The 17406-nt window shown below is 44.3% G+C and overlaps 2 protein-coding genes across 4 annotated transcripts in view; one reads left to right on the top strand and one right to left on the bottom strand.

The window, feature by feature from the left end:
- tbxa2r (thromboxane A2 receptor) lies at positions 1 to 12840 on the top strand. 3 transcript variants are annotated; one of them, XM_056603997.1, is made up of 4 exons: positions 1 to 844; positions 3315 to 4254; positions 6655 to 6788; positions 8554 to 8828. In XM_056603997.1, exons 2-4 carry the CDS (start codon positions 3460 to 3462, stop codon positions 8729 to 8731), a joined length of 1107 nt encoding a protein of 368 aa, XP_056459972.1. In that variant the 5' UTR covers positions 1 to 844; positions 3315 to 3459; the 3' UTR covers positions 8732 to 8828. The 3 variants fall into 3 exon arrangements, with proteins under 3 accessions (XP_056459972.1, XP_056459971.1, XP_056459970.1); XM_056603996.1 differs by lacking the exon at positions 6655 to 6788 and having other exon boundaries at positions 2 to 858; positions 8554 to 12840; XM_056603995.1 differs by lacking the exon at positions 6655 to 6788 and having other exon boundaries at positions 2 to 844; positions 8554 to 12840.
- The window catches only part of gipc3 (GIPC PDZ domain containing family, member 3), a 20088-nt gene continuing 14092 nt past the window's right edge, over positions 11411 to 17406 (bottom strand). Inside the window, exons 4-7 of the mRNA XM_056603998.1 lie at positions 16077 to 16186; positions 15456 to 15537; positions 13116 to 13273; positions 11411 to 12238 (exon numbers count right to left, since the gene is read on the bottom strand). Of these exons, the coding sequence (XP_056459973.1) occupies positions 13122 to 13273; positions 15456 to 15537; positions 16077 to 16186 (344 nt within the window). The 3' untranslated portion in view covers positions 11411 to 12238; positions 13116 to 13121. The remainder of the gene's footprint in view (positions 12239 to 13115; positions 13274 to 15455; positions 15538 to 16076; positions 16187 to 17406) is intronic.

Here is a 17406-nt window from a genome sequence, read left to right on the forward strand (position 1 = left end):
GAGAAAAATAGGAAAGGTGCAAGGACAATATTGTCTATAACCTCTTCTGCATGCAAACTGTAAACAGCAGGTAACGGTAATCGAGGGATCTTTAAGCTCAATTGAATGGCTCTTTAATGCTGAAAAACAGTGTAGGCAGTGTAGGTGTTTGTGTTTACGATAGTTAAGCCTACTTCCAAATGATGAGATTCCAAATGAGATTGCTCTTTCTTTTGTTGCAGCCTTTTTAGATCATGGATGGCCCGATGAATATCAAAAACAGAATTTTTGAGAAGGCTGTAGTTAGTTAAGTGTTTTATTTCGTCTCCGATTAGGGCTTTGTCTATTTACGAAAATTGTGTGGGATAAATATGAAAATATTTGGTCACTTTCAACTTCGGGTTTGTAGACCTGAATCTGCTTTGCAGATGTTTAATCAATTAAGTACTTCAGACGAGCACGATAATAACTCTGTATTGAGGAGAAATGATCTTATCCCATACGTTGACATAAAAAGCTTTTTGAACGAGAGCCAGCAGCATCAGGCTGCTTTATTCTTAGACCTACTACTTAACTTTCGTCTGGTCTAGTCTCTTCCTCGTCCCCTGCGTATGCGTGTAAATACCTCTTCCTCCTGTTATTTTGGGGGAGTGTTCAAACTCCTGCAACAAGCCTTTTTTTTAAGACTGGGACAAATCAGCAACCGTGCAGATGCGTGTAGACAGCAAGGCGCGTGTCCGCGGCGGTCACAACACACAAGGGCTTCGGTTTGGCTAAAAAAGGGAGCGTTCAGCGCACGACGAGGCGGTTCTCTGCCAGATGAAGAACGGACGCGGTCGTCGGTCGCTGAAAGACCTCCAGAAAGGTTCGTACGAGAAGGTAACTTTTTTTTTAATTATGGTTATGGAACTCTGCCTCCATGTAGGTATAATTGCGTGGCTGAGCCAGGAGCGTGTGTCTCTTGCAAGAGATAATAATGATTAAGTATGATAAAAAATGAGGAACTAATTAGTCGCACAATGCTCATCAGATTATATTGATACATTGTTTTTTATTCAGAATTGTTATTTTCCCTGTCCAATATTTGACACCTCACAGACTTTCCTGTCAATGATTTTGTGTTAATTTCCACTGTGTTGGAATGTCTTCTTTTTTTTTGCCTTTGAAGTTTGTTATAATCTGGATTTGATTCGGCACAAAGGAAAATTGAAAACAGATTAAAAAAAAAGTGTCTGTAACTGGGCTGAAAGTGATCACAGTATTGAACTAAAGTGTGTAGGCCTACCTGTAAACATTGAAGTATATGCTATTGCCCACCCTATTTACAGAACAGTGAGACAGGGGTATTATACTCGTAAACATTTAAAGGTTGTAGCCAGGTGCATGCATATGAGGTCACAGGACTGCGGATGTTTGATGATATGTTTTGATACGAAAACAATTTGAAAGGAGAGTTAAGTCTGAATTGGGTGAAGATGTTTGACACCCATCCAGAAGTAAATTGGTTAACTTCCCCTCATGTGGTATGTGGTACCCCTTATCCACCCCTTAACGACATGTGTCTGATATCACTAAGTCCCTTTGGATAAAAGCATCTGCTAAACAAATCAACAGTAATGGTCTTCAAAGCAGGAGGACCGTGAACCAGTCGTTACTTTAGTAAAACTCCACCATTTTCCGTGTAGGAACCAAGCGACTCTCTGAACTGTCAAAACCACGCCAAGGCAAGCACTTTGTCTCGTTTTAACCTTTGAGGGGTGGCTGGTTAAAACACAGCACACCCATACGTCATAGATATTTTCAGACTGTAGTGGACCCCGGCTCTGCTAGTGTAGATCTGTTGTTGCGTATCTATGTTGTCCGTATTTAATGGAATGTAATCTTCATTCCATTACCCTTGGGGTTGAGTGAAATACATATGGTTTCGTGGGAAACTGCTGACATAAAAAATGGGCAGCATCACAAAAATGTGAAAAGTTGGGGTTGCAATGATTTTTAAGAACGGCCTAACTGGTATGAATGAGAAAGATGGCCTGAGATCAACCTGCTCCTGTGTTCACTGTAGGTCACTAGTGTGTGTATTGTGGATGATCGTTATAGTGTTTACCCAGTATCTTGTTGCGGCCCTGTACAAATACACCAAAGACATGTTTGACTTTTGCTGGCGTTTCACAATGACAAACAGAGATGCGGCCGTTATCCATAAGCTCACATGGAAGAGGAAGAGCACAAAGTCAGATCTTCGAGCACAGATGGACAACATATTTAATAGAAAAACACCAAAGATTAGGCCTATGTCCTGTCACAAGCCCCGAATGTTTAATGTTTATTGTTCCCTCAGTGTAGAATGACAAATTGCAACATCAATTAACATACTGACATTCTTAATCCTGGGTATTAGCTTGTTGTGTATTACAGTAAAGCTCTATGGCTTACCCATTCGTTCAAATGGGAAACCATATGTCAGAGACAGGTTGGAATATGATGTATCGATTTCAGAGTTCCCTCGTGCTAATGGGACTCTCAGAAGGTCAAAGCTTGAATGTGTGCATCCTCTCTCTTTGCACTCTGATCCCCAAAAGGTGACCCTCCTTTTCCCATTTACTCCGTGTGGAAACTCCCAAAGATGTGTGTGGAAAATAGTTGATTATACATTTGGTTTCCGGGATGAAATCATCCTTACGGTTTGTTATGAGTCATATCCCCGCTTGCATCATCAGAGCGTGAGTGAACAAATACCCATCGATCAAATCTCCAATAAATAAATATTGATTTAAAACTGAAATGCATACTGGGGCTTTTCTGTGACCGTTTGTCATTTCAGTCGAGGTGAAACGCATACTTGGCCAGTTCTTCCTGTAACTATTAGTGCATGTTGACGCAAAAGCATTTCCTTCTCATTCTTTCCTTCTGTTAGTCATGTGGCTGTTTGGTTCGCATCTCTTGTTATTTTCCTCTGTGATGCATATCGCTACCTTAGATCGTTTCTCACCATTCCATTCGTTCCTGCAAAGGAGTTATATGCTGTATCACCAAATCATATACCATGTTTCAGCCACATAGGTGGTTTATAAAAAACAATGTTTATCCAATTCATTCTCAGTATGAATGTATTTTATAAAAAAAAGACACAGCTGTTCAAACAATTGATATTGCTCTATTTGATATACGCTTTTATGACCACTACTATGACGACAAGTGCTACCGCTAGTATCACTAGATCTTCCAACATACCTCTTTTTATTTATTTTTATCATTATCTTTATTATTTATTCATTCTCTACGCTTGGTATTCCATGAAGGACATTTGACGAACACTGTGTTTTATTTTCCAGCCTGAAGAAAGAGACATTTAAGATGAGCCAAGACGGACCCAACAAGGAGGTAGTTTATTGTTCTTCATCTTGGAGATCAGGCTGAAGTCATCACCATCCTGCTCCTACCCCTCCTTCTCCGTCCACCTCCTCCTCCTCCGCCACGATGAACGCCTCTTCGTCCCCCGCCGGCAACGAGAGCACCCCGCTGTGCTACTCCATCAACACGCCCCCCTTCAACCGAAGCAGCACGGCCTTCACCCTGTCCGCCGTGTTCAGCAGCCTGGGCCTCACCTCCAACCTCATCGCCCTGGTGGTGCTGGCCAAGGCCTACCAGCGCACGCGCAGCCGCTCGCGCTCCTTCTTCCTCACCTTCCTGGGCGGCCTGGTGACCACCGACTTCATGGGCCTGCTGGTCACCGGCACCATCGTGCTCACCTACTACCTCACGGGCTTCGACTGGCGCCAGCTCGACCCCCGCTGCCACTTCTGCAACTTCTTCGGCATGTCCATGGTGTTCTACGGCCTGTGCCCGCTGCTGCTCGGCGCCGCCATGGCGATCGAGCGCTTCGTGGGCATCAACCGGCCGTTCGCCCGCTCGGCCAGCATGCCCGGCAGCCGGGCGGTGTGCATGGTGCTGGTGGTGTGGACGTTCGCCGGCGGCCTGGCCCTGCTGCCGCTGGCCGGCGTGGGGAGCTACCACCTGCAGCCGCCGGGCTCCTGGTGCTTCATCAACATCAGCTCGCGGGGCGGCGACCGGGTGTTCTCGCTGCTCTTCTCGGCGGTGGGCCTGGCGTCCATCGCCGTGTCCTTGGTGCTGAACACGGTGAGCGTGGGCACGCTGGTCCGTGTGTGCTGCGGGCAGGACAGGGGCCAGCGGCGGCGGGACTACGAGGTGGAGATGATGGTGCAGCTGTTGCTCATCATGGTGATCGCCACCCTGTGCTGGTGCCCCCTGCTGGTGAGTTGAATGGCGGTTTTCGAGTACCCCTCCCCCCCCCGATCCCCGTTCGGTGAACCGTTAACGCAGACGTCAGAGCCGAGCTGAATAGCGCGCGTTCCTCTGTAATCAGGCTCGGCGTCGACGGTTCTCAGACGGTTTTATTTTCGTTTTTGTTTTTTTAATTAAGCTCACACGCCACTTGAGTCATTCGACTCGGAGACCTGCCAAAAAAAACGCCACGCTGGACTGAGTTCGTCTCCTCCGTTCTCCGCCTGATATTCTACACGGTGCATCGCACTAAATTTCAAACATTGCGGTATTCAGGGATCATTTATCTCTCATTGTTGACCACCACCATTTCAGTGGGATAAATGTATACCTGCCCCCCCCTCTTGTGAAAACCCCCCATCGTCCTGACAGGGCCGGTGCTGACAGATGGGCTATAAAAGAGCCACAGATAAGGAGCCCTTGTTAGTGAACCTCCATTAGCCAGCATTGGCAACAAAGCACTTTCCACTCCACTGTAGCCGGTGAGAATGTATGTGCGCAATTTTTCTGTCTGTTTGTGTTTGTGTGTGTGTGTGTGTGTATGTGTGTGTGTGTTTGTTTTTATTTGTGTGTGTGCCTGTCTGTGTGTGTGTTTTATGAAGATAAGTCCCGTGGGAGACTGGTCCATCTCCGGTTGTAGACAGAAAGAGGATATCCGCCCTCCACCACCACCACACCCCCTCCACCACCAACCACTCCCTCAGTATTTCATTCCCTTAACCCCTCTCTCTCTCTCTCTCTCTCTCTCTCTCTCTCTCTCTCTCTCTCTCTCTCTCTCTCTCTCTCTCTCTCTCTCTCTCTCTCTCTCCCCCATCTCTCTCTGTCTCTGTCTCTCTCTGTCTCTCTCTCTGTCTCTGTCTCTGTCTCTCTCTCTCTCTCTCTCTCTCTCTGCTCTAAATGTCTTCATATTACACGGTACATATGGATCTCGGACCCTGTGGTACTTAGTTCTTATACAGTAACAATATGTAATATTACATTAGCGCCAGCATAGTGGTACATGAGACCGTGGCTACACACTTCTGTTGGTCGCCATTAGATAATTGGTTTGTAATTGTATTGAATGGTGCCATTTACTGCCCTCTACTTTATCTTGTCCGTCTTGTCTGTTTAAACCAGTCGAGGGTGCGTGATTACGATGAGCGTTTCTGCAAAAGTGACAATGAAGACCGATCTTGGACTAAACGGGTAGAGACAGCGTACAGCAAAAATATCTTCCAGGCTGTTCTGGTTAAATGGGTGATTGCATTGGAACCCGGTTTTGTGTTGTGATTATGACAGTGATCCCTGAACACACGAGGCTCTGGTTTTCTGATGAGCAGATATCAAAGAGCAAAACTCCCACACACAGTATAATCCGTAAGATATGAGCACCTGTGTGTGTGTGTGTGTGTGTGTGTGTGTGTGTGTGTGTGTGTGTGTGTGTGTGTGTGTGTGTGTGTGTGTGTGTGTGTGTGTGTGTGTGTGTGTGTGTGTGTGTGAATGTGTATGTGTGTGTGTGTGAATGTGTGTGTGTGTGTGTGTGTGTGTGTGTGTGTGTGTGTGTGTGTGTGTGTGTGTGTGTGTTTGTATGTGAGCCGAAAAAAAACATTTATTTCTACGTTGGTAAGAATGTTCCCGTTCTTCATCATGTGACAGCTTGAAAGCATTTTAAAACAACAGTGGCTCTTAGAGGTTTTCTGCACATTCATTAAACACTTAAACCAAATTGACCATTGAAAAACAAATTGGCCATTGGTGTACAAACATTGCCCCTGAGTGCCGTTGTTATCCTTTGCTCTCGTCTCTAAACAGAGATATATATTGTACACATTCATAATAACAAGTACCAAATGGAATGGTTTTGGGGTACTACAGGTCTAACAATACCCATCCTCGGATAAGTTTGCCCTCTAATCAAACCAAAGCACAGTTGCTTGCTTCAAGGTACAATATTGCCTGTGCTTTTCTCCGCTATGAGTACAGTATTTGTTTGTTTTAGCTCTGTATTCCCGTCTCAGTTGAGATCGACGTGGTAGATTCCTGCACATGAAATGGCCTCTCGAGATAACTGCTTCCGACTGATGATTGTTGATCTTGTCATGTTAGATCTTGGATCTGTACACCCATAAAGCCACAATTGCGCTTAAGGGGCCCTTATGTAGACAGTGATGGATGGATCAGCCTAGCGGTTGGGACCGTCCACTGGGTATCGGCTGGTAGGTTAACCTATCCTGTCACACATCTGGTCCGACATCTGGTCCCATGCTGGTTTGAGAAAAAGGCTTGTATAATGGCCCCCGTCCAAATCTCACCCTGATGATTGTGTTGTGTTCCTCAGGCCTGTCTAACCCTGAGTATGCACCTTCCCCCCTCCCCCCCCCTACACAGACGTACATCCTAGGGTCGGCAACGACTGACCACCCAGTAGACCCAGACTTGGTTTTGTTCTACTTGCGCTTGGCCACCTGCAATCAGATATTAGATCCCTGGATTTACATCATGTGTCAAGAGTCCAGAGTGAGGCGAGTGGATTGCATGAAAAAAACTAAACACGAAAGACTTCCATCATCACGCCATCATCTCCATGTTCAGCGTCTGCGCTTCGCCCACCCCCCCCCCCCAACGCCCCCAGCACAGCTCCACATGCGTTAAAGCTCCCATATTATATATACCACCAGCTGGGAGTGGGATTAGCCGTTACAAGCCGGCATACATCTAGTTGGACACGCCTACTTGTGATGTCAGAAGAGGCCGATTTTCAAAGCGGCTTGTAACGGCTAATCACACTCACACCTGGTGGTTATAATATGTCACCTTTAACGCATCGCTTGTCATTCAACATCTGTCTCTGTGTCCGAATCCCACCGCACAGCTGCGTGTGGATCCATCTGCTTTCAGACGTCTTGGGGGTCGATTCTGATGTTTGCATTAGTTTGATTCCCAAACGACTGATTCATCGATTTTTTTTATTTTTTCCGAAATGTTGAATATTGTCATGATCACGTATTGCTCTCTCTCCACTGGGCTACTGACAACCCCCTCCCCCCCCCCCCTCCCCTCCCCCCCTCCCCAAAACTATCATCGTAAGAGTTTCCTGATTCAAATAAATTTTAAATATTTAACATTGAAATAAAATAACTGATTTTGAACTCAGGACCAGCATGTAGTTAGGATGCACCATTTTGAAAGATTATAAATTCATATTTATATTATGATGACGTTTATTATAAGACGTTTTGCATCTTAACTCTTTCACGAAGCTCGACATAAGAGTCTGTTTCTGGAAAGGGATCTTTTGGTGCCGTGAAAAGGTAAGAAAGAAGAGGGAAAGAGATGGCCTCATATTTAGTGAGCAGAGAGCCGCAGCAAAGACGGACAAAACAACTTTGTTTTAGCAACCGTCACAACAATGCTGCGATGAAATTAGCCAAGCCAACTTTTTCTCCCCCTGCCTCCCCCTCCCCTCCCCCCTTCGCGATGCAGACTAGTAAATGCATGTTGTGCATGCGTGTCTGAACATGTTTTTTGTTTTTGTGTCTCTGCTCAATTTAGTAGCGTTAATTGTTTTCCTTCAGATCAACCTGTTGCCTTTTTATTGCCTTGCATTCTCACGGGACATGTCCTCTGCTGTTTGATTCATGTCAATGTGTTTTTCCTCTTTCGTTCGTTCCTCTCTCTCCATAACTCGCCCGCCCTTTCCTCACTCACCACCTCGCCCGTCTTCAATCCACTCCACCCATTGTTTGCCCTCTCCCTCTCCCTCTCTCTGTCTCTCTCTCTTCCCCACTCTCACTTTCTCTTTTAATCTCTCTCTCTATCTTAATCTCTCTCTCTTCTCCCTCTTTCTCTGTCTCTCGAACTCTGTCTCTCTCCCTTTCGCTCCTCCCCCTCTCTCTCTCCCCCTCTCTTTGTCTCTCTCCCTTTCCCCTCCCCTCTCTTTCTCCCCCTCTCTATGTCTCTCCCCCTTTCCCCTCCCCTCTCTCTCTCCCCCTCTCTCTCCGCCTCATCTCTCTCTGCCCCCTCTCTCTCTCCCCCTCTCTATGTCCCTCTCACTTTTCCCTCTCCCCCCCTCTCTCTCTCCCCCTCTCTCCCTCTCTCCCTCTCTCCCCGCCCCTTTTCTCTCCCCTTCCCTATGTATATTCCTATCTGCCCTCCCCAATCTCCCCCTCTCTCCTCTTCCTTATTTCCCCCCCTCCCCCACCTCTCCCTCTCTCTCCCCATCTCTATGTCTCCCCCCCCCCCCTCTCCCCCTCTCTCTCCCCCCTATATCCCTCTTGCCGTCGCCAGGTGTTTATTGCGCAGACTGTGTTGTCGGGCCGGCCGCTCCAGATCCGGCGACTACTGCTGTTCCTTCGCTTTGCCACGTGCAACCAGATCCTGGACCCCTGGGTGTACATCCTGTTCCGTCGGGCGGTACTCCAGCGCTTTTACCCGAGCCTCCGCGTGTCCCGCGATTCCATCATGAGCCTGTACCCGTCGCTGCGCAGGATGACCCGCAGATCGCCGCTCGCCGGAGCCAGGGGGCGTCTGAGCCAGGATGAGCCCCCGGAGTCCATCACCGCCACCGCCACCCCCACCGCCTCCGCCCTCATCCAGGCATAGCAGCTGGGGGGGGGGACAAGGCGTGACTGTTTTAAGAAAGGGCAGCTTTCTCCAAAAGAAGGTGATTTTATTGATTTATTTTGGATGGCCCCGAGACTGAAGATGAGCCTTGCAGACGTGTTTTATGCGCAATGTGATTTCGGTTTCGGTCACTGAACCTTCCAGTCGTGCAGACCGATGGGGGTCTCAGTGGAAAGAAGATGTAAAGAAATCACGCCGACGTCGGTTATCCGACTGATCAGTAATACAACACAATATCGGCATCGTCCTCATCTTCGGAAACTTTGGAATTCTTCGGAAACTCGTCGAGGTGCATAAAATACATTTTCGGAGAGTCATGTTTTTTTGTACACGCGTCCTTTTGTACTCACGTCCTTGCCAAACTTCTCTGCAGGGTTTTCTGACCACTTAAGGACGAGATTACAGCCTAAATGGACTTGAAGGATCAAAGGGTTGTCGAAGGATCTAATCTTTTGTTTATTATGAGGATTTGAGGATCTTTCTGGGGGGTTCCTCACTACATCGTTTAGTGTGTAAAAAGCTTGTAAATATTGCCAGCTGCCCCTATTTTGCCTGTGGAATTATTTGTGTGTGGAATCACTTTGCTTTATCTGACAAGCGGAATGAATGTCTATTGTGATTGAGCCTTAGTTGACCCCTCCATTGAAGGAAATTTGACCCTATTCAGTCCTTTCTGTTTCACCAAACTCCTTTGTGATATTTTTCGAAATAAGTGTATTTTATTGTGTGGACAGTCGCCTATATTTTGACCCCTTAGCCTAGACAACAAACTTGTGTGTTAGATAAAGGAAAACCATAAATGATGACACAACACAAATGCAAGGGCCACAACAAAAATGGAAAACACACAAACCAAACACAAAATCCACAAAAGTCAGGATGAACAACTGGGGGATAGTTTATGTCCATCTTTACATGGTCGTATCCTACGTTTTAATAAATGTGTGCATTTAAATCGAGATTTTAAGCAGGATCCAGCCTTATCACTACTATGTAACCCAGTAAATCTTCTTTCACCTATCAATAACTTGTTAGGGTTTGGTTTCCCTCTAAGCTGAGTAAGCACAGAAGAGGAGATAAATGGAAAGGACTGAATTGCTTCGTCAGGTCAACTCTGGGCCCGTGCCAACCTTTCAGAGGAGGTGGAATAGCTGTGGGTGCAGAAATGATGACCCGAGGCTGCTAGCATTCAATCTAGCATTCAGAAGACATAGCTTATTAACAGACTGTTGACGGTTGCGGGATCGTAGCATTAGCGTAGCAGTCCAAGCACGTTTTTTCTACAAATGATCGAGGATGAGTCTCCTGTTATTAAATCATTATCATTCATCTTGATAGAGCAGTCCCCCATTCACTTCATGAGCCCATCAACTAATATACATACATTTGACCTAACAGGGACTTCACGGGACAGCTTATATGAAATATGAAAAATTATAAACAGACAGTATTATCCTTGTTGTTACATTGTACCAGATATTGCCCACAAATACATTTGTTTACTGTATTTTCTTTATTTTATATTAAATAAATATATGAAAGAAAATATCATGGTCAAATTACTGTTGGTCCACTGTGACCTAAGAAGAAAGGCTTTGCGTTTCCGATTTGAAGCAAATTAAACTCACAATACTGCTGTTAAAAAACCTGTGGAAGACATTCTTTATCGACTTAAATATATTATCACGCATCCCCAACGTGCTCACCTTAGTCAGAAAACCAAGTGCACTAACGTGCTCAATGATATGGGCCAGAATGGGTATGAATGTGGATAATTGAATTTGCACTTTGCTATCAGTATTAATGTATAAATGCATACATTAAAGTCACAATGTGTAACATGTCCACTGGCTCATAGGTTAAAATAAGGGATGGTGATGGATAGGGATATCCATTATGTTTTCAATAAAATCACATCCTATATACATTCTACAAATAAAAAAGTCTGGCCAGCTCGTACCACTCTCTTTTTTTAGGTTATCCATACTTTGGACACTCACAGAACCCCTAACACCCTCCTCGCCACCGAGCCAGCCGAGCTAGTTCGCGTCAAACAGTTGTATTTCCAAGTAGAGCCGGAGAGAACAGCGTAATTCCGATTTTTTGGAATTCTGAAAGTCTCCTGCCTAATAACTGGGATGGTATTCATCCTTTAATTTGATACATTTTCTTCATGAAATAATACAGTTTGTATATGAAACCAATTTCATTGTATTTCTTTTTAGTTCTTTCTCGCAAAGGGCTTCTACAATCTTCGTCCTTTGGTTAGTTGACGCCCTACATTTACTGATTAGTTGGATATCAATTTTTTTTTTGTCTTATTTTATGTTTGACTTTGACTTCTTTGTGTCATAGAACCTATATATTATCTGTTAATGTGAAATGTAAAGGCTGAAATGTACTTGCATGAAGAAAGAAATAGCATAGCATATGAGAAGCTTTCGCAAGAACTTTCATTGAATACAATAAATAAACACAATGGAAAGCAATTAAAAAAAATTGAAAGCAACTGATTGCCAGTCAGGATATGCAATGTTTTATTAACAATTACAAGTTATATATGAAAAACAAGTGGAATGTTTACGCTGTTGGAAAACAAGTCTTTCTGGAGTTGTATTCTTCTTACAAAAAGTGAGGAAAAGAAAACGGCACACAGTGTGCCTGTTAAGAACACTATTAAGTTGTTACGTTGTGATGTTTTCATCTGTATTAATATTTATACATCAGGTCAACACCTATTTACATTAATGTCTTGAAACACAGTAGCGGCTCTAAACGCACCAAAAGAGCCCCTGTCAAGAATCAATACTTAACTTACTAACATTTTAATATTAAAAGCCCCCCACTTGAAGATGAAGACCGTTATAACTCAGTGGAGAGAATTGATGGAGATTGACCAACACATTACATCTCATTCGCCAAGGTCAACCTTAAGCTATCCAATGTAAAGTTAGCATAAAAGTTAGCATGTTGTTTTCCCCCCCTAAACCCTAGTTTTCGGCTGGTGGAGGAGTGGTGTGGCTGGGATTAACTGTATCTAGACGTCACCCCGTCTAGAGTATTACCCCACTATTACAGCACACAATAGCGGGAAAGCGATAGGTTGCGTGTGTATGGTGATACTTTCCTCGTCCAAAAAACCATCTGTTCTTCTCCGGAGGTCCAGTTATTTGTTTGAGTCTTGGCTGCCGTCAACAGAGACTTTTAAAGTTGATGGAATGGTCGGAATGTGTTAAGGCCAGACCTTCTGCAACCTCTTTTCTTGCTTAGCCGCGGAAACATCTAGTGATTGCCTCTTTTGGGTGGTTTACTCTGACTTATGTCAAGTTCCAGCAAAGGACCTAGACGTCTTTTAGGGGAGGGGGGAGGGAAATAAAATATACAATGTCAGAAACTTGTTGGAAACCGGCTTGATATAAATACAAATAATCTTCTTGAGGTTGTAAGATATCTCTTCTATAGATATATGGTCTACTGTTTTAATGTGTATGCATGCTTGAAGGGGTGGTCAAAGTTCAACATTCACTAAACCTGTCAACTATTCTTAGTTTAATTATTAAAAAAATAACATTTAATAATTCTATCATTAATAAATTATTATTCCTTCAACGATGATCAATTCCTGATCGTTCTCCGTAAATTAGTTCTAAATGTCATGTGACCCTCATAACTCTTTTACGTCCATTCGAGGGAGCGTGTGAAGACCGCCGGATGAAGTCCTTATAGTTTCAGATGGCCTTATCACACTTCCTGCTCTGCCCCATGGCACTTGTGTTGATTCCATGTGAACTTTTATGGTTTGTCGACAGGACATTGCGTAACATGTCTAGCATTGGCTTAGGGCTGAGTATGTTTGTTGTCAGAATTAGATTCAATAAGATTACTACCACTGTTCATGGAAAGTGAGCGACCTCTAAACTCTCTCTCTCTCTCTCTCTCTCTCTCTCTCTCTCTCTCTCTCTCTCTCTCTCTCTCTCTCTCTCTCTCTCTCTCTCTCTCGTGTTTGTACCTGTCTCTCCTCCTATATCACCTTCCCCCATTTATCCTCTCCCCCTCTTCTCCATCTCCTTATCCCTCTCTCCCCTCTCTTAACTGCCTGCCTCCTCCCACTCTGGTTGTGTCTCTCTGTCTCTCCCTCCCTTCTCTGTCTCTCTCTGGTTCTGCTGGCTCTCCCCCTCCCTCTCTCCCTCGCCCTCTCTCCCCCCCCCCCCTCTCTGGTTTTGTACCTGACTCTATATCCGGCCGTTCTTGACGTCTCCGATGGCGCCCCACACGTCAAATAGGAAGACATCCGGGAAGGCAAAGTCCCCCAGGACCGAGTCCAGGGCCTCGGCGAAGTCGTCAGGGTTTTTCTTGTCCTTCCCCGCCTCCACGATGGTGGTCGCTGGGGAGAAGGAGGAAGAGGATGAAGACGATGACAAAGACGACACATGTAAGGGTGCATTCATGACTTGAGGCAAGATCAACCAGGACCAGAATGCTGAAGTTCTGCATGTCCTCCCGCGCCTCCAACTCAAATCTAGAACCATTGTTTTAATAAGATTTAGTCCAAAGTTAAGGACGTAAATACTTTATATCCAAGCCTTAAATGTAAGACCTTTTTATGGTTGTATTCATATTTTCAAATGTCTCAGTCCAGCAAGATTACTTTTTTTTTAACTCTTAATAAAGGACAAAGGAATACACTGACTTTCCTTCCGCAGGCAGTTTTACATCACATATTCAACTGATGTGAACTGCCTCTAAACAAACAATCACTCCAAAGATAGCCTGTATGTGCGTGTGTGTGTATGTGTGTGCCCCCCCACCCCCCCCCCCCCCCCCGTTCTCCTCATCCTATATGTGGACTAAACATCCATTAAGCTCTCTGTGTACAAAGGACACTATTCCTCCGAGCCCTGGGAAATATAGCCATTACTAGATGACATCAGAGGAATGCAACCTTGCAATTCGTAAAGAAATGTATAAACAGTGTCTCTGTTAGACATCAGACTATTCCTTATAGGGCATGTTCTGTTCTCCCTTGACTCCACAAGTAACGCTGAATAGAGTGGGGAAAGTGTTGGTTCACTTTCCGGAACACCCCAGCATGCCTAAATTTGACTCCAAAGGTTCAAAATGTTTGTTTGTCTACAAGAGGACCCACTAAGGGGAGGGACGGCTGATGGAACTTTTCAATTTAAAAGATAAGCAGATAAAAGCCTTTGTGTCTTGAATCAGATGTCACTTGAAAGCATGCTTAGATTGTGCCTCAAAAGGTTCAAGATGTTTGTTTGTTAACAGGAGGGTAGTTAAACTAGGAGGTGGGACAGCTGATAGGAGTTTTTACTTAAAGCGGCACATCAAAGTATTTGCGGTTTGGTTCGGATTTCACTTGAAAGCACTTAAAATTTAACGTAAAAACTCCAGTTAAACATGAGGGGTGTGGAGAACTCTACAAACATTTAATTGATAGCAGGAGTCGGCAAGGCTATCCGAGGAGAGACTAATGTCATTATTGTTATCAGTACATCACACACAGGACATCACAGCCAAGGGGGCTGAAAAAGAAAAGCTTTGATAATAATAATAATAATAATAATACATTTAATTTAGAGGCGCCTTTCAAGACACCCAAGGTCACCTTACAGAGCATATAGTCATCATACATTAAAAAAAAAAAAAAAAAAAAGATATTGTGGAAAAAATAATAAAAATAAACATAAGCAATAAGAAATAAATAAAACAAAAACAAGACAAAAAAAAAAAAAAAAAAATCAAAACACTGATCAGTTAGACGTGTGCGAGTTTGAAAAGGTGAGTTTTGAGTTGTGACTTGAAGGTTGTAATGGTGTCTGACTGTTTTATGTGTGGGGGGAGGGAGTTCTAGAGCCTGGGTGCTGAACAGCTGAATGACCGGGCACCCATTGTAGTGAGTCGTGATGTGGGGATACATAGTAGTCCAGCAGAGGTTGTAGAGAGTAGTAGTGGTGGTGTTATTAGTAGTAGTAGTGGTGGTAGTAGTAGTAGTGGTAGTGGTGGTTGTAATAGTAGTAGTAGTAGTAGTGGTGTTAGTAGTAATGGTAGTAGTGGTAGTAGTAGTAGTAGTAGTAGTGGTGTTAGTAGTAATATTAGTAGTAGTGGTAGTAGTAGTAGTAGTAGTAGTAGTAGTGGTGGTAGTGGTGGTGTTATTAGTAGTAGTAGTGTTGGTAGTAGTAGTGGTGGTGTTATTAGTAGTAGTAGTGGTGGTGGTAGTAGTAGTGGTGGTGTTATAAGTAGTAGTAGTGGTGGTAGTAGTAGTAGTGGTAGTGGTGGTTGTACTAGTAGTAGTAGTAGTAGTGGTGTTAGTAGTAATGGTAGTAGTGGTAGTAGTAGTGGTAGTAGTAGTAGTAGTAGTGGTGGTAGTGGTGGTGGTAGTGGTAGTGGTGGTAGTGGTAGTGGTGGTGTTATTAGTAGTAGTAGTAGTAGTAGTAGTGGTGGTAGTAGTAGTAGTAGTAGTGGTGGTAGTAGTAATAGTAGTAGAAGTAGTAGTAGTGGTGGTAATAGTAGTAGTGGTGTTAGTAGTGGTAGTAGTAGTAGTATCTTACCCAGTTCCAGATCTCTGATGCCCATGTAGCTCTCCAACAGGTCATCCACCTTCTTGGTGGCCTGTTCCTCAAACTCATCGGGCTGGCAGGGGAAACACTTGTTATATGTATGTATATACTTCTTGATTTAAGGCCATAGCATCCATCATTAGACTCAGAACATATCACAGACTTGAACCACAGGGGCCTGAGCTTGTGGTTTATAGTGAGTGTGTTATTGTGAAGATATGCTTGTTTATTGTATTATAAACCGATTACTCTTGGCAAAATATGAAATCTACAAACAGTGCATAGCGATGTGTCTGGGTCTTAGCTTCCTTTGCTCTGGTCTGTGTTTGTGTGTGCTTGTTTGTGGTGAGGGCCCTTGTTTGTGTTTGAAAGTGTGTTCGATTGAGACTGGCCTTAGGGCAGGGGTGGGAGAGGGTGAAGGGTTGTATACAAATGTGTGAGTGTGTATTATTGTATCTGTGTGAGAAAACTCGCGCACATATAATCAAACACACTGATACATAGATATACACGCACACATCCAACGCGTAAACACACTCATGCATACACACACACAATAAACTTGCACACATATATTTGTGTATATGTGTGCGTGTGCGTGTGTGTAATCACCGTTTCCTGGACGGTCGCGGAGCCTTTGGAGCGTAGACGCAGTGTCTCTTTTCCGTTCGCCATCTTCCCCTCGCTGGACTTTGGTGCCCTGGTCCTCATTCCGATCATATCTGGACCGCACACGCACACACACGCACACACGCGCACACGCACACACACACACACGCACACACACACACACACACACCCACACACACACACACACACACGCTTTAATTCGCCGATGGACATCAAGACAACAGTTTGTTTTCACAGACTTTAAAGGGGAATTCCAAGGCCATTATACAATTAACATTCATTACCAAAAATTTACTTTTCATGTTTAATTTTGTGAAGAGTGAAGGAATCAATAAAATAATAATGTGTTTTTTGTATTAAACTAAATTATTAAGCTCAAACACATGATGTTCCTATAACTATGTGGTATTGAACTATTCCATAGTAGAACAAGGCTTTTCTCTCGCCGCTCTGCCCCAACCGGAGCCGGCGGCCATCTTGTCCCCAGCTCTGCTGCTAGGAGAAGGGTCCAGCTGCAGGCTTGGGCGTTTCCGGCATGACACAAGAACGCCCATTAGGCGTTCCTGGTAGCTTTTCATCGACCAATCACAAGGTGTTTCGAAAGGCATACTGGGTTTTGCAAGGCATACTGCGAAGCACAGTCGCAAAGCATACTATGCTTTCCTTCCTTAATGGCAATTTTACCTCTCTCGTTAGATTTAGCAATCACGGAGCCCCCACTTGGCTAACGTTAGTTCTATGCTACCCGTACTTGAATCTGCTGTTTGAGAAAATCTAACTAGCGAATGTTCCGGAAGTTGACAGCCGTGCAAAGAAGAAGGGGTTCGGTGTTGACGGTGAAAGTTAGGCCGGTTTATAGCAGAGTTTCCGTTGTCCGTTATTACGGTCATTGACCGGAAAAAAAATTACGAGGACCGACAATTCTAAATGTCCCCGGTCAGAATGACCAGTGGCGACTGGTCATTAGGGGCAAGTCGCTACTCTCACAAGAAAAAAATAAAAGAAAAAGAAAATGAAAAGAAATATATAGATATAAAAAATAGAATATATATATTTTTATATATATATATATATAAAAAATTCTCTCCCCAGAAAGTACTATAAAATAACAAGTTTGGCGCTTTTATTGAATTTTTAGTCGACCCTGGCTTGCTTCTTCCGGCTGAGTTTGTCTGGAGGTGCAAGAGGGGCTCTAGCCCCACCAGCCCAATGCAATGTGTATTGGACTGGAAACATTGAAATGCGCATGCTCAGAGTGTTTCTCTGTTCGATTATTTTTCTTCCTGGTGGGGCTAGCCGCTAGCCCAATATG

Source organism: Gadus chalcogrammus, chromosome 12, assembly GCF_026213295.1.
Source record: "Gadus chalcogrammus isolate NIFS_2021 chromosome 12, NIFS_Gcha_1.0, whole genome shotgun sequence".
Classification (NCBI taxonomy): Eukaryota; Metazoa; Chordata; class Actinopteri; order Gadiformes; family Gadidae; genus Gadus; species Gadus chalcogrammus.

What these genes read in the sequence shown, in the direction of transcription:
- tbxa2r (XM_056603996.1), top strand. Translation starts at nt 3,460, where the DNA reads ATGAACGCCTCTTCGTCCCCCGCCGGCAACGAGAGCACCCCGCTGTGC. An exon ending in TGTGCTGGTGCCCCCTGCTG is followed by an intron (nt 4,255 to 8,553) that starts GTGAGTTGAATG and finishes TGCCGTCGCCAG; the next exon opens with GTGTTTATTGCGCAGACTGT.